The following is a 25,578-nucleotide window of genomic DNA, read 5'->3' as shown; positions in this document are numbered from 1 at the left end:
AGCTTATCTTACTTGGGATCAATGCTTTTTTTACTTTTTCAGTTTTTTCTAATCTAGGTCTTCTAACAGGTTTCTTTTCCTCCTCTTCTTTTACATCTTCCATCACCAAATTTTCATCTATCAAATTATTTTCAATTGCAATCGTTAACAGCGCCACTAAATTGTCCAACGTTTTAGAGATGCCGTTTTCTTTTAGTTATTTTTTCAAATCTTTTTTCGTGTATCTCATTTTTATTATGTCAAGAAAAAATTTCTTTAATTGATTTTTACAAATTAAAGAAATTTAAAAACTTGTTAGATTGTTTTAAAGAATTTAATTCATGTAGTTCTGAAAGACCTAATTCATGTGGGCGTGAAGCACCTATAAAATGTTCAATTTGCTTCCGTCTGATTAAACTGCATCATTTTATCAGAGATGACAAGGCGCGAGTGTTATCAGGAACGTTTGTATTAAATGTTGCATTAATTTGCACATCCACTACTGTAGATTTTGATTTTTTAGACTGCTTGTTCACTTCAATCACAAAAAGTGGGCAAATATATCTTTAGTTTAATGCAGATAAGTTAGGCTGTGAAACTATCTCACTAACTCAATAATACTTATTATGAAACTTGGCAGCATCTCTATAGGCTCTTGAGAATCGGTTGTTTGCAAATGACAAGTTGTAATCAACAGCAGGAAATCTTTCCGGATTTAAGGTGGCATAAATGTTTTCAAGTTGCAATGATCGAATATGGACGGGTTACTCTTTAGACTACCATCTTTATCGGCTTAAAATTCAAAAATAATGTATCTTGGTCTTTGACTAGCTGTTTTAGTACCTAACCTCCAATTGAATGTGTTGGCTTTAGGTGCGACAGCTGTATCAGACTGTTTTGATCCGAATGCTACTGGCACAGTCACCTTCTTTTCAATGACTTTGTAAAGATTTAATTTTTCAGAATCAGCTGGAAGGACGTGCGGCATAAACAAGGACAATTTATCAAGGGTTACTTTTCCTGTTGCTGCAGCGGCATTTCTATAAATCGCATTATCATCGCTTATTCTCACAAGAGTTAGAGTGTGTTTAAATCCATAAACCACTTTATCGTAATCATCGCAGAATCCAAAAATGTGCTTGAGCGGTATGCAGAATGAAAATGATCCTCTTGTAACAGGCTGCTGGATGGTGTAATTTTGTCTTACTCTTTGCCCAGCGTTTCCAGTGGTTTAAGTAAAATCTGCTGTATCTGTGGTGTCTCTTTGCCAAAGCTGATTCATACCTTCTAACATTGAAACTCCACTGGATATTTAAGATATCCAATCGTTGTTGCTTGTCCTGGATTACATACTGTTTCCACTTCTTAATTCGACAAATGATAGGATATCTGGCTGAACATGTGCATTATACCATTGTTTAGACAAGATGTATGCTTCAGACGGAAGCGTAAACAAGTCTTGGTGCATGATGTTGATTCTTATTTCTACAGCATTATTTATACTTGCATTACTGTCTGGCATGTGCCCGTGAAACTAAAATTTTTTTATTCCCACATCGGCAATTGGGATTTCTGTAAAATCTAAAATATCGGAAGTTGTCATTTTTTATATACGAAATATAAAAAAAATTTTATTATAAAAATCAAAGATTATTCCAGGGATTTTTAAAAATCGCTGATTTTTAGGAATTCGAAGAATTTACAAAGTTCTCATAACCCCCTTTCCCATATTTACAAGATCTTGTATTCTAATGGCATTTTCCGTTGATATCTTTTTTGACCTATTTTTCAACGACCCTCCAAACATTGAATCGTATAATTCATCCATTGACGCGCTTGACGCTGGTGTACTAAACGCCTTTTTTTTGATAGATTTTTTGGTTCCGGTTTTGCTGTTCCAGAACCTGTATGCACTTTCTCGATCGCTTTTTTCCATTTATTGTTAACAAAGTCTTTAGCAGTGGATAAAGCATAAGAAGCTGGCTCTTTTCCTGGTGATCTTGCAGCTGTGGTTGCCTTTCTTCCAAACTCACTTGCTGCCATTTTATTGAGTAAAGCTAGTGATGGTTTAGACGCCTTTGCCGCTACTGCTCTTCTTTAAAAATTTTTAATTGTATCAATTATACCACTCCCACCAATAACATATTTTTTCATATACCTATTTTTGTTATAAATGATCATTTTTATAAAGCTTTTTTTTTTTCTCATCTGTTTATCGCACGGTTAGGCTCAGGGCTTTTAGATCCTTTGGATCCATATAACTTAGCGCAAAATATTTTGTATTGCTTTATATTCCTCTCTATTTTTCATTCCTTGTCTTAAAAGCTCATCGCACAGCCTCATTTCTAGACCCTGTATTTCCAGCTCTCCATGAAGCAACGCTCAAGTTAAATCTTTCTACAAGCGCGTTTGGATCTCCTGGAAGGATAATTACACCTTTCCCTTTTTTACCCTTATTTTTTAACTTCTCATCTTTCCACATTTTTGCTACTATTTTTGTATACTTCACACCTCTTAGACGCTCTAGGCTTATTTTATCTTATTTGGATATGCTTTAGTTCTGATTGCACTCGTATCTAAAAGTATACTCTTGTAAATTTTAAGATCTTCATCATCATACCCATCTGGTTCATTCTTTGTTACCAGTTCCCAAAACCCTTTTGTACCTTTATATGTCTTATCCCCAATAATGATGTCATCGTTGCTTAGCGATATTTCAACTTTTCCGATGCGCATTTTTCCTTTTTTTTTTGTTTTGAAACGTCTTAATAGCCTCTTCTCTCCCTAGTTTGATCAGTGTCTCCTTAGCAATTTCATCGATCTGACCTCTCACTTTTGTTCTAATATCCTCAAGCATGGATTTAAATTTTTGAAGCTCACCAAGAGTCAGCTCGTACTCGCTGTCGCTTATGTTTCCATCTTTTAATAACTTTGAAATATAATCGCTTATGGTATTTAGCTTTGAATCAGCTAGCACTTTTATTTTTTCATGCTTTTCTGCTTTTAAGCTCAGCTTTTTGTTAACTTGCCCTCAAATGATCGATAAAAACCCTGCTGCTAGTTCAACACTCTCGCATGCAATCACCACTGGAGCTGCAATGATTGTTGTTAAAAAGCCTAACCCAATAGTACCAAGTGCAATTCCACCTTCTTGCAATGCGCTATCTACAGATGAGATGATTCTTACAGCTCTGTGATACTATTTACTCAACATCATCCTCTTCTCCCTTTCATTCTCTATCTCTTTCTGTATTTCGTTGATTTTTTGAAGCCTATAGCTATGTCCGTCTTCCACCGGAGCGTTTGGAAGAACGGAATACAGTTTATCACAATTGATATTGCAATAACATTCCATTTTATAAAGAAGAGAAAAAAAATTTAACTTATAAAATTTATAAAGCATAAACTTTCTCCTATTTTGATAATCACGTCTGACTTGCTGTTACTATGAATTTTCATTATAATTTGATCAATTGACTCTGCTAATATAATATCATGTTTAAAATAATCTAGTTTGGATTTTATCTCCTCCCTCAACGTCACTAAAGCAACACCTCATGTTTTTTGAATACCAATCAATAAAGATAATTTCTGATGTAATTAAGGATTTAGTTTATTGTCTTTTTATGCAAATATCTCAAGTCTTCCATTAGCAAACACTGGAAGATGCTCTAAAACCAAATGTTTTAAAACAATCGATTCTGTCTTTTTTGGTATCGCCTCTTTTGTCTTGCTTTGGTAATCTAAATTTTTTATCAAATTATAATGTAGAATCTCTGCACCATTATGCTTAAACAACTTGTAAGGAGTGTTCATTTTTTTTATTATGATAAGAAAAATATTTTTTAAATTAAAATATTTTTTTTAAAGAATCAAATGCAAAAATGGAATGCTAGAGAATGGTGATTTTTGTCCTAGCAATAAACCTGCTCCCACTGATTCATATCCATTTCCGCTGAGTAAATACCGTCTCCTATAGATCCTCCTTTTATCCAAGGTGTTAAAAACAAGCCTGATCCTCCAGCTTTCATTTTCATTTCTCTTCCATTCTTTTTCACATACACTACTCCTCCACCAAAAATTTTGTATACCATAGCAGAACCAGCAGACGAAGCAACTCCTCCTAGTAATCCTGTTGCTAAATTTGGAGCTACTCTTGTTGCAAATGTGGTTCCAAGCTTACCTAATAATAGTAGAAGAGCTCCAATAAATCCGCCTTCTACTTTCGAGTTGTGTGCAAGTTGTCTTTGACTTAGTGTAAGTTTAGCACCTTTACCATTTTTGTACGCTTTTATAACTTTTTTCAACTGAGTCTTCGTCACTGCTAGGACGTGATTACCATCTATATCTTGATGAGATTTAATGTTAACAGAGTTTCCGTCTTGAATTGCTTTTTTTATTTTATCAGCTTGACCCTGTGATATATTCACTTTAATACTTTCGTAACTACTCATTTTGTTTTTTATAACTTACGGAAAAAAAAAAAATCATATCTTTCTAAAAAATTTAGCCAAAGATGCTGTAAATATTCCAGGATAAATAGAAGATCGTTTTTCCCGTATATGAAATCTAATAGTTATTGCATCATTTCGCACATCAACTTTATTTCCGTCTTCATCAACTAACTGTGTAACCACATCCGAAATTACACCAGTAACTTATGAAAGATAAATACGATCTGTAGGTTTCTCAAAAACTTTATATCCAGGACCAACGCTTGGGGAGAATGCATATATGTCGTTCGTTTTTTTTCCCGTCAAGATATGCTGAACCAACTTTATCGTATTTTATCATTTTTACACTTATTATGCTTTGTTAATTTTAAACCATCAAATATCATCAAATTATTCTTACAAGAATCAAAATCTTTAGGATCTGGTACGTCATCAGCTGTTTAAAAAACTGACACTCCATATCTGTTTTGTCTTTCCGTTTTTTTTGAAATCTCCTCTATGACGAAACCAGCACTCTTACCTTCTTCTTTAATACGATTTTTATTATCAAACGTTTTAAGAATGACACCTTTCGGTAATATTTTCTCAAAAAAACTTTTCAGTTTTTATACTCTGGCTGAAAAAGAGATTTTCCAAAAACTTGCAAATTGTTGTAATCAAACCATCCAGGTTTTAGTAAAAGAATCAATAGCAAAGTAGTTTTTCCACAACCAGACTTTCCAACAACTATACCTTGTATACTTCTAGGTAATAATTTGTCATTACTCTTTTTAATCTTATCTACATCCCATGACAAACCGGTAATTTCCATTTTTTTATTATGTTAAAAAATGTACTGCGTTAAATGTAGAAAAGAAACAGATACACAAAACTAGAGAAATTCTATTAGCAAAAACAATAGAAATATGCTTAAAGGAACTTGCTCCGTTTGCGGAACAACAAAAAACAAAATTTTATCTTCGAAAAAAGAGGAGATTTTGTCAACTCCATCAACAAAATATCCAGCAAAATCAAACTACCGTGTGCTAAATTTCCTGGAGAAATGCACATTCCTGGTATGAAATTTGCCGGTCCCGGTACAAACTTGGATGAAAAGCTCACGTCCACTGATGCATATAAAGATTGGAGCAAACTTGTTGATAGGGTGGATAATGCCGTATACTATCACGATCTCGCCTATAAACATTTTAACGACCGGCAAAATAGAAATTTTGCAGATCAAATGATGCTTGAAGAAATGAACTTTATACCAAATCCAACACAAAAAGAAATAAACGAAAGAAAAATAATCAAACCAATCATCAACGGTAAAGCAAAGTTTGGACTTGGGGTTCAAAAAAACTACCAGCGGTCAGTGAAAAAGAAAAAAATGAAGAACTGAAATGGACTGATCAATTCGCAAACGAACTTCATAAACCAGTGATTTATTATTTCAGAAGAAGAAAAGTGAATGTAAATGATATAGATGAAATATGGGCCGCTGATTTAGTGGACATGCAATCTTTTTCAAAATTCAATTACGGTATAAAATACTTACTCATGGTTACAGATGTATTTTCAAAGTACAGATGCATTGCACCCTTAGAAAGTAAAACTGGCCTTAATGTGGCTGACGCTTTAAGTAAAATCTTTAAAGAAAGAAGGTGCTCAAAAATGGATAAAGGAAAAAAGTTTCATAACAAGTATATGAATGCGTTGGCCGTGCAGTTGTACTCCACTGAAAATGAAGAAAAAAGTTGTGTAGTTGAACGCTGGAATAGAACGATGAAAGAAAAAATGTTCAAGTTTTTTTCGGCTTATAATACTAAAAAATATATTGACGTTTTAGATGAAATGGTAAACAATTAAAATAACACAAAACACTCTTCCATTAAAATGACTCCAGTTGAAGCCAGCGATAAAAAGAATAAATACGTCGTTTTGTTTAATTTATATGGAGATGTACAAACAAAATTCACCATTGGTGATAAAATTAGGATAACGAAAAAGAAGTCAAATTTTGAAAAAGATTACAAACCAAGATGGGCTAAGGAGGTTTTTACTGTATCAAAAATTCAGTACACAGACCTACCCACGTATAAAATAACCGACAATAATAACGTCCCGAATTATATCAAGAAAAAATAATCGTTCATTAAAAATGCGGAAATAGGTATGACATGAAGAGCCAGACAAAAAAGACATATTTAAGGGTGAAATACGGATAAATTTAATATGAGCCAGAATCGGCAATTCCTAGTAGTATCATCGTTTTTATTTTAGTTCTCCCTTCTAACAAAAGGTAGGGTGAGGATACGAAAAATAATATATTTATGCTTGTTTACCTGATTGCTATCACGAGCAGTACATCTCGAGATTAATTGCTCGATGCCTTTTTTCGAAAGCTGGTTTTGGTGATTTCATATTTGGCTTTTGTTAGAGAAAAGATTCTAATGCTGGATCAGAAGTATATAAAGACGCGAAAATTACGCAGTTTAAATTGGGATTCATATGAAGATTGATTTGAGAAGATGCAATTGGATTTTATTGAGGAAAGTAACTGTCTCTTTGATATTTCTGTTCCAAATACTGAGAAAAAGATTCCTTCTGACCGTCTTTGTTCTAAGAATGATAAAAGAAACAGAGAAACAGAAAATCAATGCATACTTAGCTCCAGCAGAAAAGCATGAACAGGAAAACTCCTTTGAGTATGAAAATTCTGACCCTGAATCTGTTAATGAACAACCCTCTGAAGAAGATTCTGATAAGAATGCATAACTGCAGTTTCTGCAAGATATAATGTTGGCATAAGACCTCAAACTTTAATGGTAGCAGCTCTATGTAAAAAAGGTTGTGTGAATCTGGATTAAATCAACTTATCAAGAAGGATACATAGAAGATACAGATGATATACTCTTGAAAGTGGTTCAAGCCAAGAGCTCCAAAGGTTGTGATCAATTTGAAGTTATCCTTAACATGCTTGGTATTACAGATCAAGTTTATTCTATATGTTGTGACACTACACCATCAAATACTGGGATATTTTCTGGAGCTGTTGCCATTCTTGCCTCCAGTCTAGATGTTCCACTTTTATGGTTTACGTGCTAGAGACATATATTGGAAGTCCGTACATCACATTTCATGGAGGCTCTTACAGGTGAAAAAACAAAGGGTCCAAGAAGAGGTTTGTACACAAGACTGCAAAAAGTATGGCAAGATGTTAAAGAATCTCTGAATATATATGATTTAGCGAAGTTATGCGTGGTTGCGGTGTCTAGGTGTTTTATATGGGACATGTTACCAAAAGTTTTCCAAATATAGCACATTTATAGCGACTATTAAAAACAAATTTATCTGTTTTAACAGCTTTATTTTTTGTAAGTAGAGTAACAATTTTATTGGTAACCAATTGATTTAAAAGTAACTAATGTTAACGGTATTGATCTTCAAAATATAAACTATAATACGAAATCGGTGTTATTTGTGTTCACCTTTGGATCACTTACCTATATCATGACATAAAAATGAAACATATCAAACGGCACAGTAAGTCTGTAACGTTACGAACACTTACTTAGGAAAAAATGATAGCAAAAGCAGTGAACATATAGGGTAAAAGCTTAGCTTGTTAATGTAAAATTAAGTGTCTCATTTTTTGAAATCTTTTTTTATTCAAATTTTTAATATTTTTATTCACATAAGATCGTTTAATAATGATTAAGTAAAAAATAATTATAATAGATTATTAAAATTAGTCTTTAAAAATTGAACTTCTTTTGTTTTTGTTGATAATTTAAAAATGAATTAAGGCACATTTAATGATCAATAAGGTTCATTGATTTCATTTTCTTAAAAGGTTTAAGCTAATCGCTCAAGCGGGACGCTTATCAGTTCACCGAAATTTATATTTTATTCGTTTTGGTGTTTTTTAAAACGGATTTTCAAATTAAATATATGCAGAAATCAAGCGAAATTAAAATAGGAACTCTGTGTTTAGAAATAAAAAGCAAATGTAAAAGAGAATTTAGCGTGAGTAATTTACTTATTTGTAATTAAATTAGAATAGTTTAACGTCTGTTTTGCTATGAAATAGATCTCAGGGACGTTGAATGTAAACTAAAAAAAACAAGGCTATGATGATAATTGGGGGCCCCAAAAAGCCTGGGGCCCGCGTACCTTGAACACTCTTAACTCCCTTATGCTATGTCAGTCTATTATAAATAATGTAAAAATTTCAGATATTGCCTTATTCACGGTTTGGGTGCAAGTTTTACAAACAGACTGTAACTCATTATCTCTAATCAAATTTGATGAGAATTAGCTACAACTTATGATTGTATAGGTTTATTTTTCACAACAAAAAATACTTCTTGTTGCTTGTTTTTTAAAAAGCTTTTTAACCCGTATACTTCTATGTTATGTACATGTAAGACCAGCGTATTAACTAGTTTTGTATACAAATTATTTATCATCTTATTATAGGAATTCAAACAAATTCTAAATGAATAATTTCAAAGGAAAATACAAATGTAAATTTTAAAAGTTAATAAAAGGAAAATCAAGTGATAACCCAGAAAGTTGCATAGGTTTTGCGTCAGATAATTCACAACCGTTGTAGCCGAATACTAATAAAAATATGCTGAAACTAATATTTTCGGGCGACATAAGAATGTTCTAATTTTAGTTGCATTAAAATAACTGAAGGTTCTAAAACATGTTAACATAATTTTGTTGCATCGCTAAATGATTTCCGGCAATTATCTTGCTTAAATTTAAAACTAACTTTTGCTTTAAAGAAAACTTCAAAGCAATTTTTGCATGCAAATGAAAAGCTAAATAACTTTTCCAACCAATCGGTTTTTACTTTCTATGGCTGTTTGAGCTTTAATTGGCTTTTTGAGCTTTTATTGTGTTTATTGCTTTTTAATTAAGTTGTTGTTCATATCTTTTAAATGCTGCGCTTTTACCTCAATAGATCAAGACATAAAAAAAAAAATTTTCAATTTCGAGTAATGTTACATTTTTTACACTTCTTGTTATTGAAACGATTCCGAAATTACAATCCTATTTTTATCATCATTAGATCTACAGCATAAATTATAGTCAGATTTCGTTGAAAATGTTAGGCATCAGCGTTTAGTTAATACGTTAACAACGAATAATAAGGAATAAAGAAAAAACTACTAAATCACTCATTTGAAACAAATTGAATTTAAAATAATAATAGAGTAATGCAGCATATAGCATTAAAATGTTTATCCTATTGCAATTTACGACTTAATTGCACTGATAAAAGTATATTGCTTTTTGTAATCGGATTTATAAATGATGTCGGAGTAAACGAGAAAGTCTCCCTTAACAATATCACAAACTAAATAAAGACAAAGGGAGTGTTTCTGTTGAAACAAAAAGTACTAGGCAAAAATAAAATTCTACGAAAGAGAAAATTCAACACGAAACTGAGATCGAAGCAACAAAAGATGATACAAATGGTGATCTGAATAGATTAGAAGCTATTCCATTTCCTCGGAGTGTTTGCTAATCAAATTGGTAATAGTAAAAGATGGAACAAGTTTTACAATCAGAAGGTTATTTTTCTCTTAATAATGTATTTTTCATTTTCTGCTTTTCTAAACTTATTTGTGTAAAATAGGAATTGTTTAACTTTGGTTTTTAAAATCAGTTAAACATTTGACGATGCAGGTTTACATAAAACATGTTTGAAGAACATCTAAAACTGTTTTGAGTCGCATATAGTTTATTGGAAATGATTTCTTTTTAATAAATGGTGTGAGATTAAGGATGTATTATTTACTACGTGCTGCAATGTTAACTTAAAAGTTGCCAAGGATGAAACTTGTAAATAAAGATATTGCAAACTTCAACGAAAAGTCTTATCTGGTTAGAACTTATTCAGCGAATTATTTCATTTTTCCATGACAGAACTTAGTCTCAGACTTGTACAATTTAGTGTTAAGAATTATTAAAGTTTTCCTTAGATTCAAATAAACATTTATTGATTTTTAACCCTCAATTAAGTTTGTTCTGTATAAGATTTTTATTGAAGAAGTTAATGATTAAAAACGTATGTTAAAATATAGTTTATTAAATATTAAATAATATTTTCTTTAATCTTTTACACAGCATTAAGTTGCTTTTTTAACACAGAGTATATATAAAAAAAAAATAGCTGGATTAACATAATTGGTTTTGTTCAAACATTTGTAAACTTATATCTCGAAATACTGTCGCCCCATTCGTCCTCATATTAAAGGTTGTTTTCCAATATTTTAAATTTAAAATCAAAAAATTTCCTCAACAAACACTGATAGAAAAGGTCTAACCTCGGACTTTTTATTCTCGACTGCATTCTTTTTCGTATAAAACCCCTTTACCATAGCAGATAAATGTGACATAGTGTATGGCGTGAAATGACAGTGTTTTAAGTTAAGTCTTGCTGTTTTGAGCTAAGTTCACATGCTTAAAAAATCACTTTTTCTATTTCACATAACATTTTATTATTTGATGTAATGCATTTTGTCAAAATGTTTCGTTGTTGAAAAAAAAACTTCGATAATGAAGAATACTGTCAAAGAAGGCTTCAAAAACTCCAGAAGAAAATGGTACTGCTTATCATTCTGTAATGATAAGCATTACCATTTTGTTTATTATTCACTAATTGCTCTTTACTTTTTCCTTAGTTTAAGTACGCATTTATAATTAATTTTTCATATATATTGCACTTTATAACAGTTTATTTTAGGTACATTTGAAGTTAAATGCTTAAAAGGCTATCATTATAATCAAAAAAGACTTGGCACTGGTGATTTGGTTCGTAAAATCCGTAAAACGTCAATCCTTTCGTTAAATATTTTATAAATAAAAAAGTCCTTTCGTTAAATATTTTATAAATCATAATCATAAAATTAATTAACGAGCTAGTAAAGAATTTTTATTTTTCGAATTCTCTTTGATGTTCGAATTATTAATCCGAAAAATTTTTAAAAATCATTTTAACTTTATTTCGCTCGACGAATGATACCAATCGCGTTTCGTTGTACCACCATTAAATGGTGCGGTCCAAAAAAAATTTTATTTTTATAATGTGCACGTCAAGGAAATAGTGGTTTTCTTTTTTATTTTCAATCAGTCCTTCAATCAGTTATTTGAAAATCTTTAACTGCAACAATTCGTTCAACGAGTCTACTATTCCTCACCAACATCTGTTACGGTAAGCCATTTTTATATTATTTTTATTTAAAAGTGAAAAAACTTTCGACCTGGGTGTTCGAGGATTTTTTTTTGAGGATCAAATTCTTCGTAGACTCTATCAGACCAATCCACTAATCGTAAACTCTATCAGACCAATCCACTAATCGTAGAAATCCACAAAGCGAATTAATTCGCTTTGTGGATTTCTACGATTAGTGGATTGGTCTGATAGAGTTTAAATTGTTACATTTCTTCTAGTTAATTAAAATAGAAATAGAAACTGAAATAAAGATAGAAACAGAATTAGACACTAGTTTGAAATATTGTTACTTTCATTTCAACATTAAAGGTAAATAACCTTTAAACAATTACTTCTTTTATTGAAAATTTCATGCATGTCTCAAAAATATCATTTTTTTTATCAAGACAAATATTACGGAAAAATTTCAATTAACTTTAAAACAATTCGTTCTTTTTCGGAAACTGTTTGCATGCATACCGTATTGTTAAGACAAATATTAAAGAAATATTGAGGCAAGTCTTAGTAAAAAGTCCGTAAACCATAAAAGTAAATCGATCCGTGTTCTTTCCGATTTTAAATCCGGAAAATAATTCTTATTAATAGTCCGATCCAATCTTGCAAACTTAATTCGAAAAAAAAAAGCCATTTGTTTCATTTTCATAATATTTGTTTTTTTTTTCTTTACAGATTCCTAAGTTATCTAATACTTGACAACTGCATACACTTACACCTGCACACATTAAAACCTTACAGACATTAAAACGCTAATTGCATCTTGAAGACGTTATTCACAACATAAGTGGAACTTGTAGAACTTCCAATACTCAGACACGGAAAGGTACAATACAGGCTACCAAAATCAGAATGGAAAATCACTGACATCAATCAAATAAGAACTAAAGAGGTGATTGAGGATAGTTGAGTTGATTACTATAGGGGTGATTGAGGATAGTTGACTATTTTCTATTGTAGAAACTGACACATTCACCCAGATGATAAAAACTGCAATCAACGGTCAATTCAGAGCAATTATAGCAAATAATGTATCTACAAAACACAACATTCTCCTATTTAAATTCATTCAGAAGCAAGTAAAAAACATTTTCAATGACGGATAAGTCAACTCTTGATGGAGTGGCTTTCACATCCGACATGTAGACCACTGGTCACACCAATTTGTCTTTCAAGAGCCCTACGCTCCACTATATAGATTCAAAGTTCTAATTAAAACGCTTCTTGGTGGGAATGTCTTCCTTCCCCGAACAACATACTGGAAACAATTTTACCAATAAACTCAATGAATACATCAAACAAACTTGAGGTTGGTTTGAAAGTCAAAACCTGGATAACGGTTGACGGTGCAGCAAATGTCCAAGAAGTTGTTAGAAAATCAATTGGCGTACAAAGTGCAAATTGGTGTGTAGACCACCGTCTTAATCCAGTTGTCAGTGGTGCTGTCAATGCTAATAGATTCCCGAAGTGATCACTTCTCAACCATAAATAAATAAAATTAGTAGGTCACTTTAATCAGTCCTCTCACAACCCAATGACTTTAGTAACTCCAGAACTTAATGAACTCTGACCTCCTTCAAAAGAAGTCTGTGGTGGATCTTCTACCGGCGATACATTCTTTAATGAATCTGAACCCTACTGTGTCTGATGTTTGTAATTTTACAGATCTTTTACCGACAGAAGATAAAGTTGAATATATTCAATCTGTCATCCAGCTTTTAAAAGACTTCTCAGAATCTCCAAGAAGTTATGCAGCGAAAAGAATGTCAGCATCTGTTCCTTAATTATTTGCTTATACAACATCAGAGGAAGATTAGAAAGGGAGATGTTCAAGCCGAAAAACGAGGTGTCATCAGAGTTTGCTCACTACTTTAATTGAAGATCTAAACAAAAGATTCGAAGGGGAGATGATGAATATTGAATTCTCTATTGCTCATTTTTACGGATCCTAACATTAAGGGCATGTGCTTTGTTATTTAGGGGGAAAAATTTAAAGTAGTCAAAACTGCAGTCAAGAACGCTATGGAAGAACTATCAAAAAAATATTTTTTGGCTAGCCAAAGCACTCCTTCCCATTCAATGTTGAATGATGAGGATGATGAAAACTTTGATTTCACTGAACAACTGAGGAAGTAAGTGTTTAGTACAGGTTACAATAATCCTGGAGGTAAAACAAACACCGAAAAAGCCGTATTAGCCGAAATTGAGTAAATTTGAATGCAAAACCAGTTCCAACAAATACAAATATACTTGAACTCCGGAAACAAAACCAGTATATTTACCCAATAATGTCAAGGGTAGCCAGAAAATACTGTGTACCTGCTGCGTCATTAAAACTTGAAAGTGTTTTCTCAACTACAGGGAACATATGCATATCTAGAAGAACCAATCTTTCCACCTCAAAGGTTGAGATGTTGATATATATGAAAGAAAGCAAATTAGCAAAATACAAGAAATTGTGTGGCCAGGAAGTGATTTCGAATAATGATTAACTTTCAGTGTGCTTTTGACATCGTTTCTCATTTCTTAACATGAAAATTATTTGTTTCATTGTATATTTGAATATCATAAATGAATCTCACAATAAAAATGAATACTATTTCAAAAGCATTCCTTATTCTGAATCCGTATAAATTTGCAAAAATAGTAACTGTTCGGATTCCAATTCGAAAAAAATTTTTAGACTGAAATCAGATCCGAAAGATCGTCCTAAATAATAATGCGAAAAAATTTAAATGAACTCTTTTCCGATTATTTTTCGTTCAAATCAATCCGTATATATTTTGAATTGATCAGCAAAACATAGTTTGGTGCACAATCCGACAATCTGATAAACAGTAATGGATCGGCGGCCTCTAAAAAAGACTTAATTTGAAAGCATATTTAACTTGCTTGTTTTGTGCTTTCTGACCAGAATGCGATTGGAAATATGCAGCATTATTAAGTATCAGCTATAATGTAGAATTACGATAATCATATGAATGGCTCTAGTGTTAATAAGCAGCAGAGAGCATCAACTTGGTTTAGTTACTTAGACTTTTCTAGTATGCTACGAAGTTTATCAAAGTCAGAATTAAACCTTTCAAAATTACTATTATTCTCTAGATTGAGCGCAGGTTTTTAGTTTAAATGTTTTAACCTAGCTGTGTGCTGTCAAATCAAGCAATGTTTTTAATATTTGAGTTTTTTCAAAGATTGATCTATATTGCTTATCAGGCTAAATGAAACCTCACACTTAACTTTTTTAAAAATGTGTTTTTTTTTAAATAAGGCGCTTTCAGGCATTTATCTATGGAAATGTCTAAAAAGTACCATGCAAACAAGTGGAATCTGCTATCAAGTTAAATCTAATTTTTTATTGTTGAACTCATGATTAAAGTAAAAAAAAAATTTTATATCCATAGCTTCAGGAGTAGCAATTAAAATCAAAATGCAGAGTTAAAATGTCCTTTTTAGTTAGCAGAAAATAAAATTAAGCCTTTAAATAAAATGTTAGACTGTTTTTATTCATATCAACCTTGCAAGAGTGACATTTAAGCGAGCAATTTTTGCTAATGTTTTGTAATAAAGAAAAGGAAAATAGAAAGTCTATGGAAAAGAGGCAAAATAAGGTGACTCTTTGAACATTAGCAAAAAACAACAATATCTCGGCTTTTGATGTTATTTATAACAACGCAGTTCGATTCGTTTGTTCCAAGCAACTGAGTGTTTTGGGGGGATTTTTATTTCCTTTTTTTTTTGTTATTTTGACTTATTGTGCATTGGCGTGATTTATATTGGTTTCATGAAACCTGGCTCATTGATATTGCCTTAATTACAAAGCCACCAACTGTTTTAAACGACAAAGCAGCCCCAAAAATCGGTCAATAGATTGACATATTATTACATGATGATGCTTGACCACACTCTGTAAAAATAATTGTGGTAAATCCAAGATATAGTGTGTTTGAACTTCTTTATAATCCCCCATATTCCCAAGACCTAGTCTCTACTGACTAATACTTCTTTTATCATTTTAAAAGTTTCTTAATAGCAAATCATTTTCATTCTAATAATGTTGTAAAACTGTTTCAAGCCAAAGCTCTATTATTTCATGAGGTCATTGGTTCTCGTCTTTCATAGTTTTATAGTACTAGCCTGAACAATATTCCTAATAAACGGCAAATGTGTAAAAGTAATTTGGGTCTCTACTCTGTTAAATAAAGTAACTCCTTACATTTGTAAGTTATTAACCAAATTGCTATTTTTGGCAAACATCATCATTGACGAGCTTTTATAAACGTTTACTTTAGTTTAGTGTGATTATGTTTGTATAATGCGGAGCATAAGTTTAGTTTATTTGTGCAAACGAAAGAAAAATGCAAATTAGGGGTGAAACAGGTGGACTGAGACAACTTTTAGGTTCTTTTTTTTTTAAAACAATCACACCTGTTTTGCTTTGAAAATTGAGATGACTATTAGCTATTAACTGATTGTTAATTTTCAATTTGCCTAATATAGTTAGTATATAAATATGAACAAGTATGCTTAATTTTTCTATGATTCTTTTCATATTGTCGCATAAAAAACTTCAAATTCGTTTACCAGCTATAATCCCCAGCATCAACTGCCTTTCAATTTGAACCGTCTATCCTCCCTCAACAATTACTGAAGCAAGCATCATCAAATGTTTTATACTGCTTTTGCATTAGGAAGATTTGGTTGGTTTCTGTCACTGCTACAGATTTGATATTTTTATCTAACCAAAAAAAAAAATTTTGTGGGATAATGTGTGCATGCCAAATCTGACAAAAATAGACATTTTCTATCGCCGTGTTACTTATTTTAATGTTTTTCTTTAAACTCTTTAATTCTTGAAAATTAAAATACATTTTTATATCCAATTTTTAAATTACATTACTAAGCAATTAATTCGTGATTTAATTTTTCGAATTGGTCCGTGTGATTTCAAAGCATGGCAAAACAAAACTGAACTTTAGTTTCAATCTAACTGTTCTACCCGTTAATATTCTTTTGACCACACCTTGTCTCTTTTCTTCCGACATTTTCATACGGAAAATACGACTTTAAAAGGTCATATTTATTCCTGAAATTGTTAAAACAACGACACTTTTGACGAAAGGTTTTTGCAACTTTGGTAAGATCAATAGTGTCCTTACTGTTTTTAATTGCTGGTTTTTATTTGTATTATAGATTCCTACGACGAAAATATTGAGAAGTTCAAAAAACTGAAAAAACTTGACGAGCAGATTTGCGACACAGGATACTCGTTAATTAAGTCGATATTATCATTTCGTAAAACATGGTTCTCTGAAAACCAAGCAAATGCATCAAAAATTATAGGGATAGCAGGAAGTACTTCTGAGGGTTCTGCATGCGCTCGTGTTTTTAAACCCAGTAATGAGTTTGACGATGGATTAAACAGGGAACTTGAGATTGATGTAGAATTTTGTCTCCTAGAGATTCCCACTGAACTCAAAAACTACGTTGAAGACATCCCAGACAAATTTGGCTATGTGAATGTTTGCATCCATCCTGAGATTTTAAGGTGTAAAAATAATGTCGATTTGGGAGTTTCAAAAGCACATCTGGATGATTATTTAAAAACGGTAAGTGCAGAAGGTTATGCTAAACCACACAATGTTAAAACTTTTTTACTAAAAAGGACTAAGCTCCAAGAGAATCGAAAAGCATTTGAAATAATTTTTGCAGCAATTTTTGATGAAAAAATTTCTAATATATCTCTTACAAAAGCTGAGAAAGTAACAAATGCATCAGTTGGTTACGAATATACAGTCCAAATTAAAAACAAAAACTTTCTTAAACTTTCCATTGACATAGTCAACTTTATTCAAATTTATTGGTGGCCTGATGTTGCTTCGGAATGGAAAGAAAGAAAAAGAAACTGGCCCGATGTCCGTACCATTGATGAACTCACGCAGACATGTCATATCATTGCAAAACCTTCTGCGGCTGAAAAAGGTAATACGGAAACTCTCGATTGGAAGTATTCATTTTCGGATGTTGAACGCAAGCTGATTTCTATGTATAATCCACAGCAAAAGTTAGTTTACTTCATCTTTAAGGCGATGTTTTACAAATGGCTGAAATCTATTAGCGCAACGCAACTTTCATCTTTTATTGGAAAAAACATTATGTTAAAAACCGCAGAAGATTTTCCTCCGCATGATGAAATGTGGAAGGAAACATCTGAAGCACTTAAAACAGCTCTCGTTTATTTGTTTGTTCAGATGCAGAGAGCTTTTGAAAGCAACTGTCTACCATATTATTTCATGAACAAAATAAATGTTATTGAGACCATAGATCTAGAAGTGAAAAAAAAGGTTATAAAGAAAACTGAATGGATAATAGACAACATTGAAGAATACATACCATCAAATGTAAATGATGTCATCGTTTTTGTAGAGGATATGGTTCAGAAGTTTACCTATTTTGATAGAATTTTATCAAAGTTGCTTGAAAAAAATTATTCAGATTTTTTTAATCTAAAGTTTCTGTTTTTAAATATAGACATTATTTTTAATGAAATCGTCTTAAGTTCGCTTAAAGACACAACAGAAATAAAGAACGTCCAAGAAAGGATTTCGAATTTTGTTACGGAAATTAAATCAGCCGTTCTTACTGAAGAGTTTAACAGTGAAATTGTGTATGAAAAAATAAAATTTATTGTAGATAAGTTAAAAACTGAGGTTGCCAAATTTGATGAAGAACTCCCAAATGCCATTTATGAAGAAGCAATAAGATTGAAAGCACGTACAATTAAGGACGGAAGACAATTTGTTGATGATGTTGTAAACGTGGTTGAAAATATTGTAAACATTGCTGATTGGGCTGGAAACGAGGTTGAAAATATTGCAAGCTTTTTTCGATTTTAAAATTTTTTTAAGTTCTTGTTTGATATCATTTCAAGTGATAAGAACTATGCAAATGCTTTTTGGTTAAACTAAATATCAGAAAACTATGGATTAGTGCGATGAAAACTTTATTTTCTAAACAATTTAAATGAACTTGATTGAGCCAACTAAACTTCGTAAATGTAAGCAACAACGAGACTGAGTTTATTGTAACTTAAAGGCAATTTTTTTTTTTTAAGAAAAACTCCTTTATACAAAAATTTGCGTTATTTTACGTAGATTTAAGGAGAAAAGTGTTTTTCTAATGTCAGCACTCAAGAGAACAAGTTGAGAAGCAAAACCAGGTGAGTACTAATTAATTAACACATTTTCCTTTCAAACTTATTGAGCCGGTGATTCCCAGGTTTTAGACTTAAAATCGATTTTAAAATATAATTGACTCAACCCAATCAAAGTGCGAAACTGTCGACTATTCTTGATTTTTAAATATCGTCAACTTCTCTCGATATTTGTACACTTGATGGATGTTTTTATGCATTAATGTGGTTTTCGTACTTCAGCATCATTTCGAGATAATTCACATTGAAGTTTAGAGCTTTATAGTACGTAGAGGTTTATTTTCTAAAATTTAACTGTTAAGTTCTATTTTAGTAAGAAAATCTTTCAACTGTTTAATATTAAGACCATTTAAAATTGACGTTTGCTAGAAGTAGAGGGATGGAAAACGTTTCATTATCGCCGCTTTAAAACAATGAGAAAGTGATTGATGGTAGTTAAGTCTTTCAAATGAAGTTAAATCTAGCCTTTGTTTATTCGATTCACATTTGAGAAATGGGGGACCCAAGCATTATTGTAGTATTTTTTTTTATCAGACGACGACAGAATATTTTCAAAATCTAGATTAAAATTGAAAATGGAAGGTTGGTTTTGAAGTTGAACACCGTTTCTGGTAGTCAATATCAAAACCACTCTTGCATTTTTCTACAAATAAACTATTTTCGCTTTGGTGAGAACGTCTTGTTTCCGATGATTTACTATACCTAGAGTGCTGAAATCACAGGCTTTATCTTGCTGTTACATGAAACATTCGCTGATATTTGTATTGCCTTATGCTGAAATCAATGCAAAATATACTTATTCTTTTGCCTCTTAAAGCCAGCATTCTTCGGTCTAAAATATTAATCAAAACTTCCCTTGAACAAAAAGACCCTTACTTACAATACACGATCACTGAAGCCAAAATTTGTAAATAGTTTAACATGAACTTAGACCTGCCCTGATGCTTTCAAGCTCTTTCCTTAAAATACAAATTAATGTTTACCATTTTAATACTATTGCAGATGTGCCGATTTACAATAAATAAAGCTTTGAAGAACTTTTTCACAATATATTTTTTGATAAAAGTAACCTGTGAATTAAAAAGATTAAAAAACTTTTACTCGCTTAAAAATAGTTTAGTTGCTATTAAAAAGATTAATCAAGTTATAACCCTTTCTCTTTTTAAAAATAATAAATATTGCTTTCGTTGAAAGGTTGATAAAAACATAGTTTTACTGTAGTTTAAACTATGAGTGTTTATACTAGTTCATTAAACTTTTTATTATACTAAATTAACACATTTAGTGTAGATAATTGAAGCTTAACACCTTTCTTTAGGGTTATCTTCCGAATCTTCACACAATTTCAGATCTTATCTGAATTAGAAACCTATTAAAGTTCCCTATGGGGATTTTAAAGAGAATTTAAAAAACGATATTTGTTTTTTTTTAACCAGTGGCCTAGTCAAACGAATATTTACTGACATATTTCTTGAGAGATTGAAAACTTTTTCTTATTAAACAAATATTGCAAAACGGTTGGTACGTTTTTGAACAAAATGTTTTTTAAAAGAAAGTTTTTGTTAATAGTATTTGTCAGATTTTTAATTATTTTATCAGAAAATTACTTTGTGAAAATGAGTTAGTTAAAATATAAGCTACCAACCTCTTCAAAAGAGTCTTCAAAAGGGCTTTCTATGGAGTCTTCAAAGGAGTTTTCAAAAGGGCTTTCTATAGAATCTTCAAAAGATTTTTCAAAAGGGCTTTCTATAGAATCTTCAAAGAGTTTACTCTAAACATGGCGATGGGGCAGGTCGACCCAGCACAAACGAGGCACGTTGGCCATGTAGGCTAATGTATCCCGTTTACGAATGCACATTTTTTAATTCATATTCAATTGTTTGTGATAGAACGAAATGCAAGTGATAGAATGTTTTTATTAAAACGCTAATCTGATTGAGACTTTTTAGCCAGTTTCAAAACATTAGATAAGAATTAAGCCAAATAAGTTAATTAGGTATTTAATAATATTGTTAGAATCTCATACTATGTAGAGAATATGTAAATTTATGTAAGAATGTGATAACGGTAAGTAAATTTTTAGGGCCGATTTGTCCCAACCCATGGGCCAACTTACCCCAAGTAAGGGGCACATTGGCCCAAGGAACATCATCTTAAATAAAGCATTTAAAAAATTTTCACAAGTTTATTTAAGCTTTTAATAAAAGATTTTTTTATTTTATATAGTTTTAGCAACCTTCTCTCATAAAGAAACAAAATAAAACACGAAATTCGAAAAAGTTAGGAATCAAAGAAAAAAAAGCGGGCCAACGTGCCCCGGTCTACCCTACTTTACTGCACTTCATAACACCTGTTTGAAGATACTCCTTAACATGGCTTCAGCTCCAGACTTTCACTCAGCACGACTTGTTTACCTGATAGAACAAGGGTTTAACAGATTCTATAACTAAAAACGCTAGTTGTAACAGATACAAACAATCTGCGAAGTATTTAGTGGAGACAACCACTTTTTTTTTTCAAGCTCCTTTTTGATTGACAAAACAATAAATAATTTTCAGTGAAATTTACTTCTGAATAAGAAGACTCTTTCACGCTTGACACAGCTTATACAATTCATGCCAAATATTTAGAAATATATGAAGGTACAATATGCAGGTGAAATAATAGCTGGTACATCTAGTCCAACCCAATATGATTGCCTTATTCAAGGTCTGGGTGCACAAATCGAGCTCTAACTGCGATTGAGGCAATCATATTCGAAGAGATTTGGTAACATTTTTTAAATAAATAAGTTTGTTTTTTCACAGCAAAAGATAGTTCTAATCAACTATTTATCACAAAACTGTTTGTCCCTGATACTTCAGTTCTGTACAGAAGTAAGACTTTCGTATCATTTAGTTTCGTAGAAAATGAGACAATCTAATTCATCATCTTTTAATAGTTCATTAAATTTTCAATGGTTAATATAAATGCAAAATACAAAAAAGTGGTAAAAGTTAATTAAAGGAAAATCAATTGATGTCTCTGTAAATTGTATAAATTTGTGTGAGCAAAAACTGCTTTTATGACGGTTTTTTATATTTTTATTATTATTTAACCGCTGAAGTATACAATCAAAGTATATAAAAATATTAATAAATATATAAAAACTAATTTTCTTTGACTACAACAGAATGTACCATATTTAGTTACAGGAAACGAAAGAAAGTTTGAGAAATACATTTATGTGACTTTGTTGAATTGCCAAATGATTTTTAGCTTGCTTAGATTTAAAAAAAAAGAAAAAAACTTTCTAACTAATTAGTTTATACTTTTAAAAGTTGTTTGTACAATTATTGTGTTTGTTGCTCTTTTACTAAGTGTTGTTGTTTATATCTTTAAAACGCTGCGGCTTTACTTCGATAAACGTAAATATATAATATATGCATAAAATATATAATATATGCAAATACATAATATATAAACGTATATATATATTAAATGCAATTAAAGTTTGTCCGAAATTTTATTTACAGGGTGTCATATACAGTGAGCAAAAAAAGTAATCATGCACCATAGTAAAAACTTTTTAAAACTGAATTTAAACTAAACTAAGTTAAAATTTATAATTTTTATATTAAATAATTAAAATTTATATATAAATTTATCGAAAAAGGAACTAAAAAATTACAAAATAATAATATAAGTTACGAAAAATTACAAAAGAAATAAAAAATCAAAAAACTAAAGCAAAAAGATTAAACATGCATGATATAAAAAATTAAATTAAATTAAAAATAAAGAAAATTAATATAAAATTAATAACGGGTAGGTTCACCATTTAATTGAATGACGACTAAACAACGTCTACGCATTGAATTTACCAAGTTTCTGGTAATATCTGACCCAATTTCCGACCAAAAACTCGAAATTAAGTTTTTCAGATCGGCTTTCTTCAAAATTCGCCGATCTTTTAATTTTTTCTCGACGTGAGCCCAAAGATGCTCGATTGGGTTTAAGTCTGGTGATTGAGCAACCCATTCGAGCATTTTGAACCCTGAAACTTTTAAATATTCAACGACCGAACGAGCCGTATGTTTAGGATCATTGTCGTGTTGAAAGATAAAATTATCTTTCAACCCGACAATTTCTGCAGATGAACTTAAACTATCTTGCAGAATTGATTTATGAAAATATTGATCCATTCTCTGATCAATAAACGCCAATTTCCCAACTCCGCTCGGTGCCATACCTCCCCAGACCATAATATTACCACCACCGTGTTTAACTGTGGCATTCAAACACTTCAATTGAAGCTCTTCTCCTGGCTTCCTCTATATCTTTACAGATCCATCAGAGCCAATTAAATTGAATTTTGACTCGTCAGACCAAATGACTGAGTCCCAGAACTCTTGTGGCTTATCCACGTACTTTTTTGCTCATTCGAGTCGCTTCTTTCTATTGATTGGGCTTATATACGGCTTGTTGCGTGGTGTTCGTCCATGTAAATTCGCTTCATGCAAGCAATTTCTAATTGTTTGGGGTGTGAGAGACAATCCAAAACTCTCCTCCAACTCTTTTGCTGCTGCTATTGTTGAAGATCTTGGATTAATTTCGAATCTTTTGATCAAAGATCGATCTTGACGCGCCATAGTCTTTCGTTTGCGTCCTCTTCCAGGTTGATTTTCGAGGTTTCCAACTTTTTTAAACTTTTCCTCGATGGATTGAACGGTTGCAGGCGATATACATAGCGTTTTAGCTATTGATCTTTGGCTTTGGCCATCTTGCCATAACGCAATTATTCGTGCACGAAGTCCGATCGAATGAGATGTGTAGCTTCTTTTAGATTTTATATTTTCAATGCTGGTCATTGCTGGAAAGTTTATTAATGTAAATATATAGTTTAAACTAATATAAGTAAATAATATAATTAAATATAATATATTTTTTGATACTTACCATTCGAATTTTCTTGTTGCATGATTAATTTTTTTGTCAGGAATTTTCAATAAAGTTAGTTCTTTATTTTTTTAAATATAACAAATTCAAATTTTTTTTTTCAAACATGATTTTTAATGTATTTTTTAAGCGCTATCTTTAAGTGAAATTAGTTTTTCAAAAAAGTTTATACTTTTTTAGAAAAATGCATTTTTATTAATTTCTATTGGCTGCATGATTAATTTTTTTGCTCACTGAATATAACTTCGTTAAACTAAACACTTCGAGTAACACTTCGAGTAAACACTTCGAGTGAACTAAACACATTATATAAGCAACATATAAGAAACTTTTCTTATATGTTGCTTATATATTGTGTTTAGTTATTTAACTTTTTATTTTTCAAAAGACAGTAAAATCTTAATTTGAAAACAATTATTTCTCTAATTCACAAACAAAAAAAGCATAAACAAATCAATTTTCTAAATTGAGTTTCTATTGACTTCGTTTACGATTTTTAAACTGTCGGGACTATCAAGATTTGTCTTGCCAAATCATTTGAAATAAAAATACAACTTTTATCATCATTGAATTTAGAGCATTAGTTACACTCAATCATCGTCAAAGATATTCGGCTTCTGCATTTGGTTTATCCGTTAACAGTGAATAATGATGAACTAAAAACTTCCAAACCAGTCATTTAAAATAAATTGAATTTAAAATAATTTACATATTTAGATATGAAGTTATGAGGTTCCTTAAAAAAAATTTAATACCTCACTGCCCTAAAATTAATTTGTTTCAACATTTTAAAATATCTTAACTAAAAAAAACAAACTAAAACTATAGAAAAACTAAACATCGATGTTAAGAAGATATTGCTCTTAAACTTACCTCTTTTCTTTTGATTAAAATATCTTTGGATGAAGGAAAAATTGTAATTCAAAGAAACTGTAAAGTTTACTTTTAGGTCGTCAAGGATGAAATTTGTAGTTAAAGGTATTGCCAACTTCAACAGACCTGTCTGGTCAGAAAAACCCATTCAGCGAATTAATTCAATAATGTTGAAGATTTTTAATGAAAATTTTTTTTTCGTAATATAACTTAGTCTTAGACATAATTTTTTCTTAAATTCAAATGACTTAGCCTTACATAAACCTTTTGCTGAACAAGTTTTTAATGACTAAGATTTTACTAATTACAAACTTTCATTTGAAATTATCACATCAGTTATTAAACTATTGGTCTTTTAGCTTTCAAAAGATTTTTTAAAATCACAAAAAAGTTTGTAGGATTAATGCACATTTCAAAATTCACTGGCATAACTTTTGTCTTATTACATTTTTAAAAATTTAACTTTTTTTAACAAAATTTAACTTTTGTTAAAAAATTAATTTGATGTTCAAAAAAAAAAAAAAAAAAAAAAAATTGGAACTTGGAAAATCGAAAAAAAAAAAATCAAAGCGAATTTTTTACAAGCTTCGAACGGTGGACATTTTTTTTTTCCCGAAGGAATAAGGCAGTTTAAAAATTTTTTTTTTTTGTTAATAAAGTTGTATAATTTTGTTAAAGATATCAAGTTTTTGTTTTGTTTCGAAAAACTTTCGGTTGTTTGGAACAACTTGTTTAAAATCAAGCTTTTTCCAACCCTAATCATTTATGTTGGCTGATTTCATTCTGTAACTTGGATCAATATATACTTGCCGTTTCCATAGCAACTAAAATTTAAAAAAACTTTTTCACAACAAAAGATAGTTCTAATCAACTATTTATCACAAAACTGTTTGTCC

General features: G+C 31.0%; 2 protein-coding genes and 1 long non-coding RNA gene across 3 annotated transcripts; 2 read left to right on the top strand and 1 right to left on the bottom strand.

Annotated features, from left to right (window-relative positions):
* The first annotated feature begins 9,385 nt into the window (after positions 1 to 9,385).
* LOC149886214 (uncharacterized) lies at positions 9,386 to 18,793 on the top strand. The gene is made up of 2 exons (XM_090093975.1): positions 9,386 to 10,000; positions 16,852 to 18,793. The coding sequence occupies exons 1-2, from the start codon at positions 9,976 to 9,978 to the stop codon at positions 18,552 to 18,554; spliced, it is 1,728 nt and encodes a 575-aa protein (XP_089950101.1). The 5' UTR covers positions 9,386 to 9,975; the 3' UTR covers positions 18,555 to 18,793.
* LOC149886215 (uncharacterized) lies at positions 10,007 to 15,232 on the top strand. The gene is made up of 2 exons (XR_016454472.1): positions 10,007 to 11,643; positions 12,334 to 15,232. It is a non-coding gene; the product is annotated as an uncharacterized LOC149886215 (long non-coding RNA).
* Positions 18,794 to 23,289: 4,496 nt separating the features above from the next.
* LOC149886213 (uncharacterized) lies at positions 23,290 to 23,831 on the bottom strand. Its single transcript, XM_090094342.1, has 2 exons — positions 23,810 to 23,831; positions 23,290 to 23,723 (listed from the first exon to the last, which is right to left on the bottom strand). The coding sequence occupies exons 1-2, from the start codon at positions 23,829 to 23,831 to the stop codon at positions 23,290 to 23,292; spliced, it is 456 nt and encodes a 151-aa protein (XP_089950468.1).
* Positions 23,832 to 25,578: the final 1,747 nt, after the last annotated feature.

Source organism: Hydra viridissima, unplaced genomic scaffold (assembly GCF_058129835.1).
Source record: "Hydra viridissima isolate aposymbiotic clone 2 unplaced genomic scaffold, HvirCarnegie_v1 scaffold_7, whole genome shotgun sequence".
Taxonomy (NCBI): domain Eukaryota; kingdom Metazoa; phylum Cnidaria; class Hydrozoa; order Anthoathecata; family Hydridae; genus Hydra; species Hydra viridissima.
The sequence above is the reverse complement of the archived record's forward strand: the minus strand, read 5'-3'. Positions and strand labels throughout refer to the sequence as shown.

Coding starts and splice junctions, on each gene's coding strand:
- LOC149886214 (XM_090093975.1), top strand. CDS start 9,976: ATGGAACAAGTTTTACAATCAGAAG. Junction 10,001..16,851: donor ACAAGTTTTACAATCAGAAG/GTTATTTTTCTC, acceptor TTTGTATTATAG/ATTCCTACGACGAAAATATT.
- LOC149886213 (XM_090094342.1), bottom strand. CDS start 23,831: ATGCAACAAGAAAATTCGAATG. Junction 23,724..23,809: donor GCAACAAGAAAATTCGAATG/GTAAGTATCAAA, acceptor TAAACTTTCCAG/CAATGACCAGCATTGAAAAT.